Genomic DNA, 17,731 nt, shown 5'->3' on the forward strand with positions numbered 1-17,731 from the left:
CCTTGGCGGTGTCATTTTCCTAAGCAAAGCAATTGTATCTTTATGTAAAATAAACAGAGCTCCGTGCAGAGTATTAATAAAGCCATTTTAAAATATGATTTGCAATTGTGAACAAACTTGTCAAATACTTAAAGCCAGTTGAGGTAAACCAGTAAAACAAACATCTTCACTTCCTTCAGTCCTATGTTGCCGATCCCAATTCCACTGTAGTGTCGATGTATAATTTAAAAATGAAATAATAATCTGCCATTGCATTCATACCTAGCTGAAATATTGATACCACCATAGTTCATTGCATTTCAAAGGGATCTGCATTTGTTCATGTTGCCTAATAAGATAAGTTTGAATTTTTTCTGAAGAGAAGCCCCAATTATATTATGAAGCAGAAGCTCAGTAGTTATTTAACAACCTTTAAAGGCAACATGTGGCTTATACTCCCAGGTTTCTTGATTGGAAAAGTCAAACAATTTCCCAGTTAAAATGTGATTATCTGAACTATTTCATTATCCAAACACTCCCAGGTCCCAGTTAGTTCAGATTTACTGTACAAGAGTTCATTCCATCTTATCTCCTCTAATGGAGCACATTTGATTTGAGTTTTTATCAAGTATTAAGGGGCTGTAAAGTTGTAGATTGAACTCTTCCCTGCAGATGGAAATATAACCGTCTGTCGCCACAAATGAAGTTGATAACGCCCAGTGTCTTAGGGCATATGCTAGTACCCATTTAACACTAAATTATCTTATTTCCTCAATGTTTTACTCACAACACAGTAAAAAAAAACATTACCTTCTGCAATAGTTTGGTTGGGTGCAGTGACTCTTGTTTTTGCTTACTTTCAGGACTGTAGTTCTTTTTAAAGGGAGTTGTGTACATTTGCATGGTTCATCTACACTATTTGCTGCTGCTTCCCAATCAAGCAACTTGTAATGGTCACTATGCCAGTTGTCACTGAAATAACTGCTATTTAAATCAGTCAGTGCTTTACACAGTGATCTTAACAACAACAAATATATAGTGTGTATAACTAGTTAGTCTTAACTGCCTAAGTAATGTGAATTGACTGTCAACGAGAAGAATGCATAACTAATGTGAAGCCTTAAAAAACATTTACCAGACAATGACAGATCATTTTTAGGATGCAATTGTTTGTGGTGAAATATAAGTAAGCAATCTTACTATAATAACAAAAGTTTAGGTTAGAATTTAAGTTCTTGTTTCTAATTGCCAAATAATCATTATGTGTACAGGATGCTTGCGTTCTGAGTATGTATCGTCGTCTTCTTTCTGAAAGGGCACAGTAAAAGGATTTAGTAAACACAAACCAAGGAATTTTACTGTAAGACAGTGAAGCTCTAATTCTCTTGAGTGTTTTCTTTTTCGTTAAAGAACAGTAAGTGTGCAGTAGATTATATACAACACTTGAAAAAAAATGGAGGCAGTAGATCTGGCCAGAGATTTGACGCATGTACATTGACTTGACAACCTAAATTTTAATTTTGGTAAATAAATGTGAGTTACTCTCCAAAATACTAATGACAAGCTAGGTTTTTTTTTCCAGGGAGGTAGTTTATTTTTTTTATATAACTGCAACTGCAGTAAGAAATAATCTCTGGGGGAGAAATACAGTGAAGAGAGAAAATGTAAAGCTGCCATTAATGAATTGCATGTACAGTTAATGAAGAATCTTGCCATTCCACAATATTAGCTCTTCATTGTCTGTTTTGTTTGTTTTTTGCTCATTTCGAGATGCAAGATAAACAGGAACTACATTATTGTCAGAAATAATTTGGATTACTTTTAAGATGTGGAGAAACTGCTTTATCCTTTTAACATTTCTATGTATTCATGTAATAAATATTATATAACTTAACCCAGTTCAAATTATAATTTCTTTAATACCCCAATTGGCACAGAAAATGCTGTTGTGTACAGAGAAAAAAAAAAAAAAAAAAACATAACCAGCTTTAAAAGCTAGTGCATCTGAAACATCTGCAGTTTTAGTCTGTATATACAGCATAATATTTTATTTTCTTTCAACAATAATTAAAAAACATGGTCCATAGAAGTAAACAAGTTTTTGTCATGTATTGTACGAAAGCAAAATGACTTATCACCATAAGACTTATCGAAACACTTATGTCCAGTGGCCAGCAGGCACCATGTCTACTAGTTCTCGCATATAATTCAAGTAGTAGGTGCTTAAAAGTATTTTTAGAGAATACTTCTTGAGCAAACTGCCCTTTATATGATCTGTTGTCTACAACCTGGCCACTGTATGCTCTTGCTGTTCAAGGTATCCTACAATTATAGTTGTGTCTCGGGGAGAACAGGTCAGTTATACATTAGAAAGTCCTCTTCCAGCAGTACAATACTGTACATAAATCCAAACCACTGCCCTGTCTTATCGGGGCTGGCCGAGAAGTCCTGCTTTGGCAGCTAAAGCCTCATTCTGTTGAATATGATACTCCTGGAATCGCATCGATATTCTTTGTGTCATCTTCAGGTACTTCTGAAGGCAACTTTCAGAGCATGTCATCTAGAAAAAAAGAAAATGTACTCAAAACAATACACCTGTAGAATAATTTAATAGTTATCCAAGGTCCTTATTTATCCACATCATGCCTCCTTTTGTACAGGCCACTTAAAGTTAGCATACATAAGGCACGTACAGTAGTATGCTTCACGTTTTGCTGTGTAATATTTTCTAAAGATTATGAAGGCATTAGCCGAAACTTTCTATACTTGACTAGTTATAACTTGTTCTTATTGAAGTAAAATGTGGCTGCACTGATTCCTCCAGATCAGGTTAATTTTGGCATGTAAACATGAATAGCTACTATGGCAGTTGCATCCTCTTTTTCTGTGAAGTAACTTTGATATTTGCCTTTACATCAAAGTTTACATTTCTCATGTAAACCTTGTCGGCTGCATGAACATAAGTTGCATATTTGAGACTAGGTGGTCATGTCAGCAAGGGAAGGCAGGAAGGCCCTGATTTGATACAACTTGTATGAAGGTTTGACCTTTCCTGCACTTCTATTCGCTAAACAGATCTCAAATGTGCAAAACAACATTTTCAATTTAAAACATGGTATCTGGTACAGTAGTATACTAGCTTCAATGAATTCACAGGAATAGCATACAAGTACACTCTGCACAACTGGTAATATTTTGAATTATTTCATAACCAAGCACTTTTATAGAAAATTAGATGTAAAAAAAATAAATGTACATACCTCCTCTGGTTTCACCTCCCTGGTTGTAAAATCTTTTACACAGTCCATAAAACAAGTCTCTGTCAGTTTGTTGTATGTACCCAGAAATTCCTTAAACTAGAAACACATACAAAGTCATTAGAATGGTGAATTCATTACTGGATATAAAAACATATCTGGAACATTTCGCTATACTACAGAATTATGTTAACCATTGGAAAATTACAAATGGTTTCTAGTTAAAGTACTGTGTGCAGCACGAGCTACAATTACCCCCTCCTACCCCATTAAATGACTTTTTTTTTTCCTGTTAATATATAGTCGTTTGCATGGTCACTATAACAAGAAGCGCATGACTGAAAATGTTCATTACCTGTTTAATTTGATCAGACTCAGTTATCTGTGCAGCCATTTTTTTCAATTGCAGCTAGGTACCTTTAAATAAATAATAACCACTTAATTCAAAACAAACATCTTCTACATTACATAAAATAAACGATGGAATCATTGTAATATCAAAGAAAAACACACACAAGGGTTCACTGCGTGAATGCATTTATATTTATCTTTACACCACATATAAACACCTTGAAAAATATAGAATAACGTAGAATGTGAGTCTACACTACCATCAATAACATTTTCCTAATACTAATAGTATTTTCAAGCAAACACACTGAGCGTGTTGTGAATGAAACCATTCACGTGTGTAGTTTTTCTTTTAAACACTGATTCGGTGTATCAAATAGTTTTTCACCATTTTAGCTGAGACATACTTATGTCTGCAAAACTAATACTATCCGAAAAAAAATACCGCATAAGCGCATACATGCACGAAATTATAAATAAGGATATTAAGAAGACAATAAAACACACCGGTACTCGTCTACACAAGGGCAGAAATGACAGCCTGTGAATGTCATACAAAACATTAACCCCTCCCCTTTATGGCCTGCATGCGCATAACATTTTTATTCACTCGTCTTAATGTAAACCAAATGATCTCACGTAAAACTGCAAACACATACATATCACATACTGCACATTAATTTAAATGATGTCCAATTGAAATGAGCCACAAAGAGTAGCAGTGTAAATGAAATTCTCACCACCCCTCTTTCCGGATACCACCAAGTCATTCAAAGGACATGTGGGTTCTGCTATCAGACAGCCTGCCATCAGTAACATTACATTCGATATATGTGTGTGTGTGTGTGTGTTTTGTGTCTATATTAGACGTTCCTGTTGACACAAAAATGTATTATTTTATTAAATAAATAATTAAGAACACGTGTGGCAAAGAAAGGGAAATGTTAAATGTTATAGTGTCGAAAACGCATACGATCTCTACAAAGGAGGTTTACGTTACGTAGGAGCAGTGGAGTTGCTGTATAAACATTCCCATGTGGAATACAAGTACAGTAACCTAATGCAATTTAGCTTTTGAGCTGTCAGTGTTTTTTTTTAATTGTTTTGTTTATTGTATAGTATAAATAAATAAATAAATAAATAAATAAATGCATTGTAGATCCCCGGTAGGGGTCTGTTTGTGTGTTTAATGTGACCCGACCAGTTGTTTGTCCAGTCTTAGTAAAAATGTTCTAGAAAGAAGTCTAGAATGTTTTCTTAATTTAGCCACTGCACAGTTGAAATGGGAACCCGGAGTATCATACATATTTAAATTAACAATTATATAATCCTTCCGTTTCAACTGTTCAGGAGTTGGTAGTCAAGATTAACAAATAGATAGGTTTTTTTTTATTTTTATGAAGTTGATCATTTTAAATATGTTTATGAAAAAACATTTGATATACCTTACCAATAAAACGTGTTTTCCAGCTGTTAGCTTATAATGCTTTGTGAATGAGAAGCTAAACGTGATGATTTTCTGGGTGTTCTTGTTTCCGCGGGGAGTGTAAACATAGGGACGCCGGCAAGTTCCAACTGAAACTTAAACCAAGATACCCGGTGAGAACCGGTGGATACACCAATCACCTAAACCAGACGAAAGAAACATTAACAATGTCTTTTTTATTTTTATTTTTATTTATCTGCGTAGTATTAAATACATTGATGATTGTAGTATCACTGATAAAGCGGGAGACCGTTTGCAAACTTCATAATTTATAGTATGACATTTTGCTACAATTGACAAAAAAAAAAAAAAAAAAAAAAAAACACCTTTCGGTGCTTTACTCAAGTGTTTGACATTCCGGGAAACTTTTTCTAATTGAAGGTGGGACATTGTGGCTCTTGCTTAAAAAGCAAGAGCCACATTAATAGGACTACACAAAAATATCAAAGAAATTACAACTTCAGGCAAGATTTCGTAATTCCAGGGGTTGATCAGATTTGAATACAGAAAACAAAATCGTTTTTTAAGGTAGAAATACATTGTTAAGAATGGATAATGACCGCTCACAAGCAAACTGTTCCACGCCGTCAATAGTGACAGTGGGAAGGGAAAGTATGGAATCGTCTTTAAGTTCCAGTGCAGGTGATATTTTAATAAGATCAACAAGTCTTCATCATGCGAGAAACACGAGCGCCGACAATGATCGTGATGTGAGTAATGTCTCCAGTGGATTTGTTTGCTACAATAAAAAGGTTAAATTCTCAGTTAAAAAGCTCCGGGAAGTTGGTTCTCCGTACCACACGAATGAGTACAAGAAACAGGTAGAAAAAAAGATACCTGACCAGATGTATATATCCCACCAGCGTTACCTGCTAATAAACCTGCCCACCCTGCTGATGATAGGAGAAGAGAGTCAGTACGTGATGGTAAGTAATTTAGTTTAGTTTAGTTTTTTTTTAAATTTTATTTTCCAAGACCAGATTTTTTTGTAATGATTGGACCATTGTTTTCATTTTCCATTGTTTATTCACAATTTAAATAAATACAAATAAAAGCATTACATGTACGATTTTTAACTGTACTGTAGATAAATAAAACCACCGCACGAAACGTCACATGTTATTGTTTGTAATGATTTTTAATGAAAACATTTGTACAAAATAAATAGCATGCGTATTAACAAGCTGCACACCATACTGACTTAAGTAGGTTTGTTTTAGTGGTTTAAGGTATCAAAAGTAAGCGTTCCCGCTTTTCAGTAGTATGTGCCGCCAGTAAACACTTCTGATCATCAGCAATTTGGCATAATCCACAGGAAAATGTTTAGACGGTGTGGATCAGGTCTTGTTAGTGTTAAGCTGTAGGCATTTTTTCCAATAATTTGTGTGACAGTAGTACACTGACTGGAACAACGAGTTCATTGAGATTTCAAAAGTGCAGTATGAAGTAAAGCAGGCGCAAAGAGAACGTCTTTCTGCGCCAGGTAAAGAGTGTGACCAGTCTGCACCTATGCCAAGTAATTTTTCCATACATAAGTCAATTAAAGCTGTGATGTAAAAGTAAACATTCTGAGGATTAAACTTTTCAGTCAGTTGTTTTTGAGCGCCCTCTGTCGCCTTGGTTTCTCCATAGCCACTTTACAAGGGTAAAAACCAAGACATTAGCACATACTATATTTTAACTTTGAATGGAGGGAAGTACATTTAACCTGTTGTAGATAGGTATTAGGAGGAGCCCACCTGAAAAAAAAAAAAAAGCCTGTAACATATTCTGTAGTGGGTACTGCAAACCAGTAGACACAAATAAACAATATTGAAATAATTATTGAGGAAATTGTTTGTGAATAGTTTTCCCACTAAAATATTGCCTTTTTGCTAACAGCTGATCCTCTGATTCCTGCTTGGAACACCTCAGAACGACAGCCTTTGCATGGATGTGAAAACAGCCCAGGCTCTATGTCCCATCAGGCAAGTATTTGTTTGCAAAAGTGTACACTGTATGACTTCCCCCTTAGATGATACTCGTTTGAAAGATTGTGACTTTTAATAATAACATGTTATATAAATAAAATATAATTGCCTTGTATTTGCCTATATTCATCATTTAGAGTGTACTTTTCATCAATAGGTGGATGAAGGTGCTCACATAATCTGACAAACTATCTTGGCAATAATGCGCTTATAACATTCTGGAGAACTTTTAGGCCTAGTAGTATTTTGTCAGGGGAGTTTGCTAGCTGACCAGTCATGTTCTTTTCTGTACAGGGGCCAGAAGAAGATGCTCAGGAGCATGGTGTAAGAGGCACCTTTTTTAAAAATCCTCCAGGTGGCAGTGGAAAAGAAGGTAAAACACAACCACACAGAAACAATCGGCAGTGTTCAACAGCACATGGAAGGATATTGTAAAAGGTCATCTCAATGAGTAGACATTCTCGGTTCTGTGAAAAGGGGGTTCTAATCTAAATCTAATACTAAATCCATTTGAATCAGTTTCAGTAATGATGTTTTACAGTTATAGTTTTGTCACTGATCAGAAACCTTTGACATTAGTAGTGCTTTATTTTCCTGTAGGTCTACATAATAACAAGTCAATAGATGTTCAGCAATAAAACAGAATACAAATGCCAACATCATTTTCCAAGAAAACACATGTTCATGGAATGGCCCAATTGTAATGAAATAATGTACACAAAACAAATACGATTAGCCTCATTTTAATTCCATGCTGCATATCAGTAAAGGAACAATTGCTGTTGAAAAAACCCAGACTTTAGTGGTGTATTTAGTAAAACAACTGGAAGGGATATTGCCAACTCTGACAGCAACATATCTCACAGAGCAAAGAATGAAATTGCCTGTAACCATGATTTACAATGTGCAGTGTTCCTACGCAAACACCCCCTCGAATGATAACTGACTTTGCTACATACAGGTGGTGCAGAGCTGCCCTTTGGTAAGGCTTTTCTTGATCCAAGCCTAGAGATGCAATCTTTTAAATTACTGTTTCTATTAGGTAAAACTGTCAGTCACTGATAACACAAATATAATTGTGCTGTTGAACATATTCTACTGCTGGGGGCCAGAAACATTCTGTAAAATGTGTAAATACTTTTCTCTGGGCTTGCAGGGACTGCTTTTTGTGACACCAATGTTTGTATTACAATTATTTTTTGATGAATTTAAAAATGAAATGATGCAGGTTCTAAAAAAACAGGTGTTTTATCTGTTTCTTTTAAGATTGTAAATTATATAGTATATTACAGATGCGTTTCCCATTAAAATGTTTGTTTTAGAGAAACAAATTCCACTAGTTTTGTAAAGCATATTGAAATCGCCAATATACAGTATATCCTTTTAATGTTTAAAAGTTTAGCAAATATTTCCATTCATTTTTAATGCTTCTCTACCAATTTACCTCTTGGGTCTATAGGAAGTGACATAGTGATCTCGCAGTATTCTGCTGGTCGAAAAGAAGCAATGAAAGCAGTTTTTAAACAGAGGTAGGTGTCTCATAATGCTGTTCACTCTTTTTGTACCTCTTCTATTGACTCTAATACACTTTATATATAGCAGTTTGTACATTGATGAGCATAACTGTGTAGAAATCATGCATTGCTTGAAAAAAGAAACATACACAAATGTACATGATCTTTTCTTATGGTGTTTTGGATTTAAATTGTGAGAATAGACTCTCAAGTTGTGTTTTAATTACCTTTTCATGCTGTAAAAAGAATTGGTTCAAACATGTTTGCAGGCCTGTTAATCCATTTATCAATAACTTTCCATTATCTTCCCTTTCTTTCTTAAAGACCAAGTTTTTACTCTGATAAGATCAATCCGCCATTTTTTTTTCTTATTCGGCACAGAAAACTCATCTGATAAAAATAAATCCATATTTTTGAGTTTTATCTTGCTATTTACAGCCAAATCTGGGCTCTGAGAAAACAAATTCTTCTTCTAAAATGTATTAAGAGTCAACTTAATCCGTTTCTGCCCAAATGTATCTGTATTATAAAACAAGAAATAATGGCAAATTCTTTAAGAAAAAATTGTACTTTAAGTATTAGAATGAATGGAAGAGAAACAGAACATTATTTCCTACTGTGAGTAGTGTATGCAAAAAGTAGTTTGTGGTACTAAAAAAGAAATCATGAATGAGCAGTACAGTATGATAGGAACAGAAGGAACCAGTGAATATATATTATTTACTTGTATTTTAACCTACAAGACCAGAAACTTGACTAAAATTGTATTTTACTCAGTGCTGGGACAGACATAAGTTTTTCATGTTTGAATATTGGGTTTTTCTGAATTTAAACACATTTTCCTACATTTTGAATTAAAAGATGAAAAAAGTAAGTAGTACCAAATTACCAAAGTAAACCCCAAATTACTTTCTAAACAACTGACAGAAACACTAATATACAGTTCAATGTGTGTTATTTATTCCAGACATCATTTATGCTTTGGTTTAGCCTGATATCTTGTTGATAGTCATTTATTATTTATAGGAGTCATTATGAACATATGGTTTCCAAGGTTACAGCCTAGTGGATATAATTCAAACATTCTTTCTGGAACTTCTGGTTTTGATGAAATTATGAAAACCCCTGCCTGCAGGACACTTGAGAAATACTGTTTTCCATAAACAAGAAGTCATATTTCCGAGGAGTCTTGTTCCGAGGAGTCTTGTCCCTCAGAGCGAGCAGAATATTACGCAGGCCTCTGGAATATTAGTTTTGTCTGCACAATTGCTTTCCTGACTGACAGTTTGCTGTTTACTCCAAGGGGGGTAATGCACAAACATGTGTCTTGAGTCATTCTGTGACAAATCAGCCAATGCCCCAAATTTTGTTTGAAATATGTGATTGAGATGGGGTGTTCAAATCATTTCAACCAAGGACCATTTTGTATAATGATAAAATCTTTGCAGGACACAAAATGGTAAAATAGAAACATGCAATATTGCCAACATGTATTATTTTACTTTGAATTAAAGTATTTTTATAATATGATTCAAGGGGAATCCTTTTCACCCCTGGTGCCAAAACCCCTTGGTTTTTTACCCCCATTATATGAGTTCAAAACTTCCAGTCATTTGTTAAGATGGTTTGTGCTTTGTGTAATGCTTGGCTTGCCGGTGCTTCCAAGGCTGCTATTGGCAGACTGCAATACATTCAGAGCTCTGCCGCTCGCATTTTAACTGATTCCAAATTGGGTGCTCATATTACACCAGTTCTTGCCTCTCTGCACTGGTTGTCGGTCAAGAGTAGGATTGATTTTATAATTTTACTGCTAATTTACAAGGCTCTAAATGGCTTGGCCCCAGATTACAGCTGATTTGTTGACGAGGTACATTCCCACACGTAACCTACGCGCTGTGAATTCAGGTCTGTTAAGGATTCCTAAGGCTAAGCTTCATTCTGTGGGTGACGGGGCTTTTTGCTGTTATGCGCCTAGGCTTTGGAATAATCTTCCGCAGGTGATCAAGGATGCTAATACCGTTGAAGCTTTTAAAAAAACAAATAAAAACGCATCTCTGTGTACAGACATTTCATCATGGTTAGGCTTATGTCACTGTGCAATGTTTTATTTTATAACCTGTGCTATTTTAACTATAAGCTTGTGTATTTGTTGTTGTATTTTGTTTTGTTTAGTTTTTAGTGTTATTGTTCTAATTTGCGCTCTGTGAGATGCTTGCATTTAGGCGCTATACAAAATAAAGATTATTAGATATTATTATTGTGAGTTTACTGTAAACTTGCTGAAGCAGCTATTGCATCCATAACAGCCACCATAATTAAATGACCTGGGCATCAACCAGGTGATATCAACCAGCTATCCATATCTACTTATATAATTATATCTTTGAACTAACATGTTTTAATTGGGCAGCAGTGTGGAGTAGTGGTTAGGGCTCTGGACTCTTGACCGGAGGGTTGTGGGTTCAATCCCCAGTGGGGGACACTGCTGTTGTACCCTTGAGCAAGGTACTTTACCTAGATTGCTCCAGTAAAAACCCAACTGTATAAATGGGTAATTGTATGTAAAATAATGTGATATCTGTATAATGTGAAATAATGTATAATGTGATATCTTGTAACAATTGTAAGTCGCCCTGGATAAGGGCGTCTGCTAAGAAATAAATAATAATAATAATAATAATAATAATAATAATTGTATTAGATCAAAAACTGGTCCTGTCTGGAAAGAGGTAAAGGTGCAGTTTCTGGAAAACCAGTCATCAGCAAAGGAGACCACAGTGACAGAAAGCAGACCTTCTTCCCACTGTGCAGCAAATCCAACCATCACTGCAGCTGCTGCCACTGCAACTGTGCCTCTTCTCAAGGTGGGGAGCATGCCCTGTATTAGAAGCAGAATCATCATACTAGTGGGGGGATTATATTAGTGGGGTTACCTAGTTTTAATGGAACCCATCACAAGAGCAACAAGAATTGTCATAATAAGATGACTCTAAAGACTGTAAACTCTCAATCTTTCACATTACAATACAATATACATGTGGCAAAAATGCTTGCTATTAGCAGGATATATTTTAGGTAGATTCCTACTGTAGATGTTTAATCATGCAATATGTGTTGAGCTCAATTCAGATACTGGTAATAGAATCAAATCTTAAAAGTGCCATTGCGTATGATCAAATTGGCCATGGGCTGCTACCCACACTTCACAGGTTTATTGTGAGACTAGATAGAAGGAATGAAACTACAGAGAAATCAATATAGGCTGAATACACAGAAAGCAAATCAGAAAAAAGAAAATACATTCACAGTGGTTTCAAATATAAATATTGTTTAGTAAGCTACAAAGTTTGTATTTGTCACTATTATTAGAGTGTGCTTTAAAATGCCCTACTCATTCTGATTCAGAATAAAATGTATTAAATGTATTTTGTTGCTAGCACGGGCATTTAACGATACAAATTTAATTAAACGTGCACAGACTATGAATGCCTGGTCACAGGGAATCATGTTTAGAAATTCATGTTTTAACTTAGGTATGTTTTTTTGAACATTTGCTATTTAAGCTGATAATGCATCTAGCTAGTACATACCGCTCAAAAGAGAAAGTTGCTTTACTAAGAAAAAAAAAAAAAAAAAACCTTCTTTAGCAGGCATATACTAACAGAATTAGTTTCAACATGTTTGTTATTACTGCTTCAGCATGAACGCCATGCAATGTTGGTCTCATCTTGCACTGCATTGCTTTTGTCAAAATAGCCACCTAAAGCTTTGATCCAACATTAAAAACTGTGTGGCATCAATGCAATAACGTTAATACATAGTGTTCACATGACAACTCATCTGACACATCCTGAGTATACTGCCGTAACTGCTCAGCAATAGCTTGCTGCCTTGATGTTCTTTCTCTGTCAGCTCCAAGCAGTCTCTACAGTAAATGGCTCTGGGGAGCTGCACAGTAGCTTACTGCATTGTCTTGTGTTTGATCTCTTCACATGCATCCTCATATAACCCACTGCTGTTTTATGTCAGTGTTGCTTATTTTACTCCTTCACTTGAGTCTGTATAGAAATAAAGTGAGTGGGATATTTAGAGAGCCCACTGTGTTTTATATGCACTAAAGTTATTTTTAAATATGACTTCAGAAAAAAATGGTACAAATTCAAATGGAACAGTCCCAGAAATTGTACAAAAAGCATTGCATTCAGATATTGACCAACACTGGAAATCTTATTGTGAGAATGCAGCTGCTGTGCTGGTAGATGCTGTTTTCACATCCTATCTAATACAAAAAGAGGACATGGTCTGTCTGCACTTCAAAGCTGGGATGTGCCATTTTTGGTTGATCTTAATGTGCTTTATCAGAGGATCAGCCTCTTAGAACAATAGGCTTTCCAGTGCTGAGAGAAAAGACTTGTTGAAACATGCTTGAAATCTGCATTCTTTTTTTCTCCCCTGTTTCTTAATCCTTCAGTCTCGTTTGATGAGCTCTACAATCAATGCTGTTGGGCTCATTCCAGCTTATTCTCACACAGTGCATCACGGTTCAGCAGCCAATTCACAACCTGGTCTGCAGCAGTTGCCTAGCAACTACAGCCAAGATTCACATCTTGGATCTCAGTATTCTGGCTCCCTTGCAGCAGCAGCAGGTGTGAAAGAAATCGTCTGTCAATTATAGAAGTACAGTGTGCTTATTTATTGTGTGTGTGTGTATATATATATATATATATATATATATATATATATATATATATATATATATATATATATATATATATATATATATATGTAAAACTGCATTTTAAGTAAATATAGTTTCCCATAATTACAATATGGCTCAATCTGTTCTTTTTTATCGTTTATGACTGTTAGTTGCTGTATTACTAGATCAGTTGTATTTACATTTGCCTTTATAAATGCTGCCTTTGTAGCTTTTATATAACACACTGATAATGTTATAACATGACCACCTGAAATGTTTTTATTTGTATAATTTTTAAAAGGACATATTCCTACCAATGCCATATAAATTATGTTTTATGATGTTTAAAGCCATTCGGCAGAACTCAGTACCATTCCAAATGATGGCAAACATCATAAAGGTTATGAAGGGGTAAATATATGCATATTTGTATAGAATTTATAGCTTCATGTCCTTTTAACTAGGAAATACCCACCAGTGAGATAATAGAACGCTTTCATGGTTGTCATGCTGACGCTACATGGGCAAGACTGATTAGCAAAAACAGCCTGAGGAGAAGCAATTTGCCTCTTGGCTCCCAGTTGTTACCTCAGTAACCACAGTTTAATCTTTAAATTGCCTTACCTTTTAATTGAAACCCACTTAATGCATTGTACTTGTAGCGTGAAACTTAAGCTCTTGAAATACGTTGAATTCATAGACTGTATCTATCCCACAAGGATATTTGGAAGAGTGAGTCTGAAATAATACATTCTGGAGTAGAACTAGAAACACTATTATTATATTGTAGCTGTGTGCTAAAAGCAGTCATTTGCTCTGTTGTAGTAATCAGTTGTCAACATGACCTGCTATAAATAGTGCCATTCACACCTCTGCAATGTCTACGTAGAAAATCAACATACACGCATTCCTCTTAATAGGACAATTAAGAGATCCTTCACACTTTATCACAGAGGTGGACTCCACATCACCCAGTGTTACGAATCATTTGAACATTGAAGACATTGAAAAATACTTTGTCAAAATGTTCTTAAGTATTTTAGCAGTCCTCTATAACATGCTCTGTATATCCCAGCTTACCCAAGCCGGCACATTCGACATGGTGCTGCTGTACAGAAGTCCCCGCTGGAGACTCCAGTTCCTCGTAGGTTTGCACCGGTTCCCATGTCCAGGGATGGCAAAGTGCAGCACAGGAATGACAAGCCTGCGGTGGAGAAAACCACAGTCAGTGGATCTGTGTCTACAACCAGGCTGGGTGAGTTTAAAGTGCACCTCATACACCAACTTGCTTAGTGTTGGCATTTACTTTTAGTTTTGGCTGAATTGGAGGCAGGTCACTTCCCTTTCAAGAATTCCCTCTCAGAAATGGTGTGACTCCCTGTGTAATATCTCTATTTCTTGTTTAACATGTGAGACCTTAAAACATATCCTCAGAGTATATCCTGCAGCACACATAAGCCCCATTGTCCACATAGAGAAATTATAAACCAAATGATGTGCATGTCTTCTGGGAAATAAGTTTAACACTGGGCTATAACATTGATATTATTATTATTATTATTATTATTATTATTATTTTGTTTCACAATGAATTACGTAAAACATTTAGGTAAATGATTTGGTCAGCTGCAGTACTTTTTGAAACCACTCGATGGAGTGAAGTTACTGCTGCAAAAGCTTTTACAAAAACACCACATAACTTCCACTATCGGGTGTGTAGGAAAGACTTTCATTGAATTCAGTTAAACAGAGCTATAGAAAATTGTTTGCGTTGTGCGGCTGTTTTGTAAAGAAACTTCTATGCGAATGACACTGACATTCTCTTTAAAAAACATGCTTTTTTTGTTGAACAGTTATAATAACCACAATTTACATCTCGTTAGGGATACACATACAAGTGGACTTGCATGAAGAAAAAGCAAATAAGTAGATCCAGTGAATGTAAACTTAATACTGCTCCTTTTGACTCTTTGAATCATGCTCTGTGCAATCATGTTGGGAAAGGTAACTTAAGTCTAAATGTAGTTTTCATTCGGATCATTTTATTGCTGATAATCAAGTTACGATTCCTACTGCTTCCCTTTTTATGATACCTTCTGGTGACTAGCTATAAAAAAAAGGTTTAAGCTTGACAACCACCAAATTACTGTAGAGGATAGACGACTTGTCTGTCATCCTTATAGCCTTTTTTAAACTCCACTAGGTGGCAGTAGCAATCTCTCATAGGTTACATTCATCAGGGACAGTTATATGCTGAAAAAAAATAGTTACAGTGATTGGAAGCTTAAAAAAATATATAAACGCTAAGAAATACAATTATAAATAATATATATTGTGATGTGTTATTTTTTTAATATAGTAGCCAATTCACACAGTTCATTTATTAGCTGTCCACAAGCAAATTGTGTTTGTTTTACAAACCTAAAAAACAAAACAAAACTGTAAACCTGATTCTTGAGGAGCAAATTAGAAATGTAGTTGTTCTTCACATAACCATTACGGTAGTTTAATGTGCAGTCATCACTTTTCATTATTTAGGGCTTTATTCTGTAAATAAATGATAGGAATGTTATTTATCTGTGAGCAGTAGCTTCCCGTTCTGCTGCATAGTTTTTCAGCTTGGAATGTTTTTATGTTCACTGATCCCTTGGCAAAACATAGGATTTTTGTAGGGGGAAAATGTGTCGCTCCAAGCTACATGTTTTTTCTCTGAGCCGCAGTGAAAATTAACTTCAGTGATACAATATATATAACCTATAGTTTAATTCCAAGCCACTTGTAGGCTAACAATAAACTGAATAGCATGACAGATTATAATTTCAAACTGCATTGCCTGAAGAGTAATGTCTCCAAGTTACCTAATTTTAGTTTTAGAATCCATTGTATAGATAGTTAGAACCAGACACCGAACAAAAAGTCATAGCAATCCTCTTATAGTCAGTGTGTAGTGCTTTTAAACAAGCTGCATGAATCATTGGATAATTTATCATGAGGACACTTTGTAAATTGCCAAGTATTTGACAGTAAAAATGAACCTGCTTTAAACAGAATTTGTATTGTTCTGTGAGTTGGTTTAAACTCAAAATGTCCTTTTTATAGGAAGCTGAACATGTAGGTTTATTGATGCTGTGAATCACTGGAAATGACTATTCCCCTCAAATACAGACAGCCATTTTATGCACAGTCAATCATGACACTATGTGTGTGTTAAAGCAGGCTTGGCTCTCTGCAGATTTACTAAAAAAATAATAAAACATTCTGTACAGTGGGCATTGCAGGAGCCTGATATTTTGTTCTTCAAAGGATTGTGCTAATTGTGGTGTGTGTTCTCTGCTCTTCTGAAAGGTCAGGATAGGTGTGCTGTTCTGCGCTGTCCGAAGCGTGTTACAATTTTCTCATTCAATTTAATCTGCTGACTGGAGCAGCTCCAGATTGCAAGTAACTGCCAATCTGCAGTACTTGGAATTGATTTCCTGGAATTGGAGCTGGTCCTTGGATGATCGATGTGTGTTTGTAAGCACAGAGTTAATTATGGCGAAGAATGTAATTTTTACATAAAAAAGAAAAACATCCATATATATATATGTGTATATATATATGTATGTATGTATGTATGTATGTATGTATGTATGTATGTATGTATATAAAAAGAAGCACAACCCCCCATTCATGAAAATGTAGACAGGGCAGGAGTTGTTATGATACATGTAGCGTCATGAAAGACCTGATTTATTTTATACAAACATGAAGTACCCGTAGCCAAACCTTCCAAGAGTTTGGAATTGATGAACTTGGTTTCTTTTGAATCTGATTAAGTCTGTCTATATATCTTCTCTATTCATCTGCAGGGTGCACATTAACATTATACAGTCCTGTTGCAAATGTATATCTGGGCTTAGACAGCTTCAGCTTTCAGCCCCACAACATCCTGCCCCAAAGGAATCTACTATATGCAAATCACTACAACACTTTGTGTCACATGGTGCAAAGCCTCTGTGTATTAGCTATACACATAAAGGATGAATAGTCAATGAGGCTGGAGGTCATCTGAAGTAAGCACACCACAATTCGCACATGAACGAAACACAAAGCAGCCCTCTTGTCATTCACAACGCTATGTGACCTTCATGATTTTTTAATTGATCTCAATTTTCCAGATTTGCAACTCTAATTTAAGGTAATAATCTGTTTGGAATTAAGTAGTATTCTAGCGTTTTGTCAATTTTTACCTTACAGGTTCTATCAATTGCTGACGTGTTTGAAAATGGCCCTTTGTTTTCCTGATCATACTACATTACGGTTTCCATGGCAGCCTATGTAGTAGTCGTGTTTGCTTAACCGCTCTACTGTACGTGACCTGGTACAGCAACTGCTTTCAGAGTCTAGCCATGGAAGCTGTTGTTACCATGGAAACAGTTATTTGCCGTATTATGAAATCAAACTGTAAGTAAAAGATCAGACTCTGACATCACTTT

General features: G+C 35.4%; 2 protein-coding genes across 5 annotated transcripts in view; one reads left to right on the top strand and one right to left on the bottom strand.

Annotated features, from left to right (window-relative positions):
• Window positions 1-2,010: 2,010 nt before the first annotated feature.
• Window positions 2,011-5,081, bottom strand: LOC117422262 (mitochondrial import inner membrane translocase subunit Tim9). 4 transcript variants are annotated; one of them, XM_058987697.1, is made up of 4 exons: window positions 5,038-5,081; window positions 3,592-3,653; window positions 3,240-3,335; window positions 2,011-2,539 (listed from the first exon to the last, which is right to left on the bottom strand). In XM_058987697.1, exons 2-4 carry the CDS (start codon window positions 3,628-3,630, stop codon window positions 2,405-2,407), a joined length of 270 nt encoding a protein of 89 aa, XP_058843680.1. In that variant the 5' UTR covers window positions 3,631-3,653; window positions 5,038-5,081; the 3' UTR covers window positions 2,011-2,404. The 4 variants fall into 4 exon arrangements, with proteins under 4 accessions (XP_058843680.1, XP_033892928.2, XP_058843679.1 ...); XM_034037037.3 differs by lacking the exon at window positions 5,038-5,081 and adding an exon at window positions 4,328-4,437; XM_058987696.1 differs by lacking the exon at window positions 5,038-5,081 and adding an exon at window positions 4,247-4,369.
• Window positions 5,082-5,156: 75 nt separating this feature from the next.
• The window catches only part of LOC117422345 (TALPID3 protein-like), an 88,616-nt gene continuing 76,041 nt past the window's right edge, over window positions 5,157-17,731 (top strand). The window contains exons 1-7 of the mRNA XM_058988145.1: window positions 5,157-5,999; window positions 6,955-7,040; window positions 7,338-7,416; window positions 8,503-8,572; window positions 11,259-11,421; window positions 13,029-13,203; window positions 14,332-14,511. Coding sequence (XP_058844128.1) covers window positions 7,029-7,040; window positions 7,338-7,416; window positions 8,503-8,572; window positions 11,259-11,421; window positions 13,029-13,203; window positions 14,332-14,511 — 679 coding nt within the window. The 5' untranslated portion in view covers window positions 5,157-5,999; window positions 6,955-7,028. The remainder of the gene's footprint in view (window positions 6,000-6,954; window positions 7,041-7,337; window positions 7,417-8,502; window positions 8,573-11,258; window positions 11,422-13,028; window positions 13,204-14,331; window positions 14,512-17,731) is intronic.

The sequence above is a fragment of the Acipenser ruthenus genome, chromosome 15 (assembly GCF_902713425.1).
Source record: "Acipenser ruthenus chromosome 15, fAciRut3.2 maternal haplotype, whole genome shotgun sequence".
NCBI lineage: Eukaryota > Metazoa > Chordata > Actinopteri > Acipenseriformes > Acipenseridae > Acipenser > Acipenser ruthenus.

Coding starts and splice junctions, on each gene's coding strand:
- LOC117422262 (XM_058987697.1), bottom strand. CDS start 3,630: ATGGCTGCACAGATAACTGAGTCTGATCAAATTAAACAG. Junction 3,336..3,591: donor AGTCTGATCAAATTAAACAG/GTAATGAACATT, acceptor ATGTGTTTCTAG/TTTAAGGAATTTCTGGGTAC. Junction 2,540..3,239: donor GGGAGGTGAAACCAGAGGAG/GTATGTACATTT, acceptor CTTTTTTTCTAG/ATGACATGCTCTGAAAGTTG.